The following is a 6,576-nucleotide window of genomic DNA, read 5'->3' as shown; positions in this document are numbered from 1 at the left end:
TAGTAATACACTGATTATAGGTCGCTCTGGATAAGAGTATCTGCTAAATTACTAAAATGTAAATGTCAAATGTACATAAACGAAAGGTGAGGATAGTGAGAAGTTGGTGCCAAAAATCGTAATTGTCTTAATGAGTGTCCTATAGTTACAGTATATTCTACACACAATACAATTCTAGGCATACGGTACTCACTTTTTGATTCCTCTCACTGGGGTGCCTCCAGTAGCAGCTATACACCCCCCTGCAGCATATTCGGCAACAGCTGTCCTCTGACATCATCCCCTTATCGCTTCATTCACAGTAAACAAAAATGAGGTCCTGTCCAGAGGAGTGTGGATCCTGTCTGTCCTAGAGGGTCTGGATAGAGCGGTGGGGTGTGTGGGGGTGGGCAACACTCTTGGAGAACACCTTGTCTGGCAGCTCTGTGCTCTGTATGTGAGGAGAGGGGTTCCGCTCTGCTGAGGGCTGACTCACCACCCTAAACCTACATAGTGTAGGAGGAGAGAGAGAGACGAAAAGAGTAAGGACGGGAGAGTGAGCGATAAAGAGGGAATATCTGTGAGTATTAGGGCCATCCCTGTTCAATACATTCCTGAATAGAGCTTCTATGTTGGGGGCCGGCCTGGCTGGCTGCTGACAGAGCTGACAATGGCCGACCCTGTGGGGTTCTGTAAGAGGCCTCAGAGTGAAGTCACGCCATAAGACCCTCCGTTCCAATACAATATGGGAGAACTGACAGTGACAGGCACATCCATACACAGGGTGGGAGCAGTGACGGAGAGGAAGGAGGAGGAGGGGGTTCATTGCCACTAGAGGGTTGCAGTGGGGAGACTTCAACCGGGGGTTTAGTATGGGGGACTGGCATCCTGGTCTTACCAAACCAAGACATAAAGCTTCACAATATTAAAATGTTACGTTATAAAGACGGTTAAAAGGTTGAACAGGATGAGGCAGATCCATGCTGTTATTCTCTTTACTGGGGTGTTGATAAGAAACTAGGGCGGGGTGCCCTGTTCCCAAAGAACAACAWAATGGTGAAATACACATTTCAAGTTACAGACTCGTAGCTATTTTACCTGAGGCAGTGAATTTCTAAATCGTTCTACAACATTGTAAAGCAAATTGACATTAGACCATCTATTGATCAACAAAAAAAATGTAAAGCATGAGCTGTTAATCCATGAAGTTAGCCATTATAGAGAGGGGCACATGCAGTGTGAAGGTATTCTGTGCTGTGGAAAGCCCTCCGGTCAAAGTCATGTGAACCTTATGATCACACAGGAGCATGTCTGAGCAGGTCGGCAATAAGTGAAACTCCAAGAAATCTGAATAGATTTTACCGCATGAAACCAGATGCCTTGCCATTGTGAAATGTAAGATGACTAGGTTACAACTGAAGAGACTAAAAATGTATGTACAGAATTGAATTTCAGGATGGTGGGGGGAACTCCCTTAAATCAACAACCTCTTGCCCAGGGCTCTCTTGAAAAAGAGACGTTGTCAGCTGCTACAGAATCACAGTGTTCACAGAATGTCATCAATACAACACAACAGTGAATAATCCATGTGTCCTGGCATCAATCACTATCAACAGATATGAGAATAATCCATAACATTCAGCTTCAAGTCGAGTGACCATCAACTCACACCTTAGCTGTGTTTACACCGGCCGTCCAATTCGGATCTTTTTTCACTAATTAGTATTTTGAACAATCAGATCAGCTCTGAAAAAGATCAGATGTGATTGGTCAAAAGACAAATTAGTGGGAAAAAAGATCAGAATTCGTCTGCCTGTCTAAACACAGCCATTGAGTGTTACAAATAGAACACTTTATGTTTATTAGAGAAAATCTGAATATGCTAAACATTGTGTWGATCAGTCTAAACTAAATGCGAACTTTAGTGATGTTAAATTACCCCATTACAATAAGAATACATAAAAACATAGAATACAAAACATCCGACAATGAACAGGAAGATGGCAACAGCATCAAAAACATTCCTTTAAACGTGTGTGGTCCTAAAACAATATCCATATTTGTTAGAAGAAACATCTCATTTACATTTACTCCTAACAATATTAAGTTATGTTGTCAGCAGTGTTACCAGTGTGAGAAAGCATGATGTACACCTTGCCACACATCAAGCACTGGGACTTGGCAGTTACATAGTAAACATTCATTGTTTRGTGCACAGGTAAGCATGGTAAACAAGCAGACACGGAAATAAGGGAGGCTTACTGATCAGAACAGATAAGGGGAAGATTATTTTATTTGAGCCAAGATTCCAACATGTTTCATCAACTACCTGTCTACAAAGGACTGTTGCAATTGAATCATGGTTGTCCTTTCACTTCAACATTTATAATGTGGTCATGATCCATAAGATCCTGGTCATGACAATAGATGTCATGTTTTGAGAGTTCTCATCATATTCAGTAATGACTTCCTCAAGCCACGATGTTGGATCTAAACCTGATTGTTGCCCTTTTAAATATGAGCACTTGAAATCAAATGAAATGTGCCTTGACTGTCCTGGATATTTAACATTTGGAATGCTTTAAAAATACTCAATTAAACCCACTCATGATGACATAAAAACGGTAATAAAATGCCATACAAAATAAGTGACAGAAATCACTTAGCCTACTATTTAGCTATTTCTGTGGTGAACCCTGCAATGAGTAATGTGATTTAAAAGTTTTTTTAATGTGCTATTAGAATGTGACCTACTGCATCACAAACCAGTCTACACAGCACATTTCACATGTTCTCCTCAATTGACCAAGTTTAAAAACAACAGATAACTATCTCAGTTCAATACTGATACAGACTGAATGTGTTGAATTCAACATTTAGTTGAAATAGATAGATCTATTAGTCAACACATTAAAATGCAGTAGGCTAGAAAAAGCTGGAGGCATGAGATGCACCATACCTTTAGATCATAGAATGTGTGCATTTCTATTGCAACACCGTAACAGCCGGTGATTTCTGTTCATCAACTTGTTCTAGTCCAGTCCACTATATTTCGTTACCTTTTTTCTGTGCCTGTTGTTCTGTCGCCCACTCCGTTCTTTGTGGAAATCTGTCCAGGAATGTTAATGAATCAGAATGAATGGTGCAAGTTCCTAAAGTAGCAAGGGGGAGGGGTATGCCTATTCGGAGGGAGCACTCAAACGCAGTAGCCTACAACTGCAGAGAAAGCATTGTCAGGTCTGTCAAATTAGAATGAACACGTGTAGGGGTAGAGGCAGGGATGTTTTTCAAGCACCTCATCAATGTACTAAATATATGCTATTAACTACATAATTTGAGCTCAGAAATCCAGGGCTTCTGTCTAGATTCTACAGCTGTGCTACTGCATTTCAATGAACTCTGAGGAAACCAAGCATACTTGAGTCAGCATTACAGTAAATTAAAGTGAAACTAAATCTAAAACTATGTAATTTAGAAAAACGATTCAATAAACTAAATAAAATAATGAATAAACCGTTAGAAAAACAAAAACTATACTGAAACTAACTGAACAAAAATATAAACGCAACACGCAACAATTACAAAGATTTTCTGAGTTACATTCAAATAAGGAAATCAGTCATTGAAATATATCATTAGCCCTAATCTATGTATAAAAAATAAAAAAAATAAAAAAAATTTATTATTTTTATCTAGGTTACATATGGTCAGAATGCATGTTTCAGATACTTGCCTTTAAAAAAATAGGTGGATCAGAAAAGAGTCAAATCTGTACTACCATTGCTCATGTTGTAACAGGGAGAGTACATATAGATTACATTACATACATGTAAATGTATAAGATCCAGAAAAGTACGCAGGGACCCTCAGCCGAGAAAGAAGGAGGAAATTGTAGACACAAGCTGAGACTGTACATGGAGACAGTGGAACTTTATTCAGTGCCAGAAAATGTGAGAAAAGGTAGCGATTGTTATTAAATTTGAGAGAATGGGGTACGAGCCAGGATTAAATAACTCTGGAGAAATCTTCAGGGATGTAGTATTATTTACATAGTTTCCTTAGGAGACAAAATTATTGGTAGGATTAACCTTCCCTGTCTCTGTCCACACTCCAGTCCATTGGTGACTGTAATGCACCTTAAAGTATGGTGCCAACGCATATAAAATCCACAGAAGTAGAAGAAGAATTGCCTCGTGCAGTGCGACAAATCTCCATCGCATAAGTTGATCAGCTGTTGATTGCCTGTGAATGTTGTCCCACTCCTCTTCATTGGATGTACGAAGTTGCGGATATTGCGGAACTGGAACAAGCTGTCATACAGGTTGATCCAGAGCATCCCAAACATGCTCAATGTGACATGTCTGGTATTATGCAGGCCATGAAGAACTGGACATTTTCAGCTTCCAGGAACTGTGTACAGATCCTTCGACATCGGCCATTCATTATCATGCTAAACATGAGTGATGCGCGATGAATGGCACGACAAATGGCCCAGGATCTCATCACCCGGATCTCTGTGCATCAAATTCCATCGATAAAAGTCAATTGGTTCATTGTCCATAGCTTATGCTGCCACCATAGGGCAATCTGTACACAACTTGACATCAGCAAACCGTTTCCCACACAACGCCATACATGCTGTCTGCATCTGCCCGTACAGTTAAACAGGATTCCATCTATGAAGAGCACACTTCTCCAGCATGCCAGTGGACATCAAATGTGAGCATTTGCCCACTGAAGTCGTTACGATGCCGAACTGCAGTCAAGACCCGGTGAGGACGAGCACGCAGATGAGCTTCCCTGAGACGGTTTCTGACAGTTTGTGGAGAAATTCCTTGGTTATGCAAGCCAACAGTTTCATGTTGGAGGAGAGAGAAACAAAAGAATAAGAAAGGGAGATTTAGGGATAAAGAGGAATATCTGTGAGTATGCCACGAGCAGCACCGCACGTCATCGACTTTACCGTCGGACACCAGATCTATAACATATGAGTGGTTGGAGAGGGAATTATTTATAATAAGGTTACATGGAGAAAATCGAACCTCTCTGAAATGAAATAATGGCCTCCCTTCAACAAAATACATTTGACCTTACCCTCCCACGCTTGAATAAAAACAAGTGACCCTCCCGTTTAAGTGGACAGCAGAAGGTCTACCGTTTACCCTCACTTCTTGGACAGACCAGAGCCTTAGATACGCAGTTTTCGAAACTGTTTCTGACCTGTAAGCATTACATGGCAAACTAAATACATTGATGACGCACAGGCTGCGAGCCAGAAGTTGAGTTGCGCAGACCACTGTGGGCAAGAAGTAGGATGGAGAGATCTCCTTTAGAGTAAAAGTATTGCATTGAATCTATCCTCGTATTTGCAGAAAAATGCCTTCATAAAAATGTCATGCAATTCAACAAAATTTACATTTTAACAAACCTTTTAATACCACACAAAATGACCAAAATGGCAGACTAAAATGGACAAGAGAGATATGCCTACCTGTTCATCTTATCACATTTATCCAATGCCAAATCAGTGTCTTGTTTGCAATGAAACTCTTCCTGTTTGTAAATTATTAAATCTGAGACTTCATTAGAATCTGAGCATGATACTTTCAAAAGTTAAGCCTACATTTCAATCCAGACAGAATAGCCTTACAACACAGAAACTGTAAGCTTAACTGCTGCAACTCTTCTCTGAATGTCAAAGAAACTAAACAATGATCTGAGGTGCTGCAACCACTGAAAAATCTGAATTGAAAAAAATATATAATATACACTGCTCAAAAAAATAAAGGAACACTTAAACAACACAATGTAACTCCAAGTCAATCACACTTCTGTGAAATCAAACTGTCCACTTAGAAACAACACTGATTGACAATAAATTTCACATGCTTTTGTGCAAATGAATTGCCTTTAATTTCCCCTTTTGTCTATTCCATTGCACAAACACATGTGAAATTATTGTCAATCAGTGTTGCTTCCTAAGTGGACATTGATTTCACAGAAGTTGATTACTTGGAGTACATTGTTTCGTTTAAGTGTTCCCTTTATTTTTTTGAGCAGTTGTATATATTATTATATATACCTGTATCTACGAATACCAGTCAAAAGCTATCGACACACCTAATCATTCAAGGATTTGTCTTTATTTGTACTATTTTCTACATTGTAGAGTAACAGTGAAGACATGAAAACTATAAAATAACACTTGAAATCATGTAGTAACCAAAAAAGTGTTAAACAAATCAAAATATATGTTATATTTGAGATTCTTCAATGTAGCCACCCTTTGCCTTGATGACAGCTTTGCACACTCTTGGCATTCTCCCAACCAGCTTCATGAGGAATGCTTTTCCAACCGTCTTGAAGGCGTTCCCACATGRTGAGCACTTGTTGGTTGCTTTTCCTTCACTCTGAGGTCCAACTCATCCTAAACCATCTCAACTGGGTTGAAGTCAGGGGATTGTGGAGGCCAGGTCATATGATGCAGCAGTCCATCACTCTCCTTGGTCAAATAGCCCTTACACAGCCTGGAGGTGTGTTTTGGGTCACTGTCCTGTCTAGCACAGACTGGAATATGTTCCTGGTTGCACATTTAAC

The 6,576-nt window shown here is 39.8% G+C and overlaps 1 protein-coding gene across 3 annotated transcripts in view; it reads right to left on the bottom strand.

Annotated features, from left to right (window-relative positions):
- LOC111967449 (glycerophosphoinositol inositolphosphodiesterase GDPD2) overlaps positions 1-3,106 on the bottom strand; it is an 18,423-nt gene extending 15,317 nt beyond the window's left edge. For 2 of the 3 annotated variants that reach the window (XM_023992485.3, XM_070444747.1), the window contains exons 1-2: positions 2,939-3,106; positions 194-485 (exon numbers count right to left, since the gene is read on the bottom strand). In XM_023992485.3, the coding sequence (XP_023848253.1) occupies positions 194-280 (87 nt within the window). In that variant the 5' untranslated portion in view covers positions 281-485; positions 2,939-3,106. The remainder of the gene's footprint in view (positions 1-193; positions 486-2,938) is intronic. The other variant, XM_070444748.1, reaches the window with a different exon arrangement.
- Between the last annotated feature and the right edge of the window lie 3,470 nt (positions 3,107-6,576).

The sequence above is a fragment of the Salvelinus sp. IW2-2015 genome, linkage group LG8 (genome assembly GCF_002910315.2).
Source record: "Salvelinus sp. IW2-2015 linkage group LG8, ASM291031v2, whole genome shotgun sequence".
NCBI lineage: Eukaryota > Metazoa > Chordata > Actinopteri > Salmoniformes > Salmonidae > Salvelinus > Salvelinus sp. IW2-2015.
The sequence above is the reverse complement of the archived record's forward strand: the minus strand, read 5'-3'. Positions and strand labels throughout refer to the sequence as shown.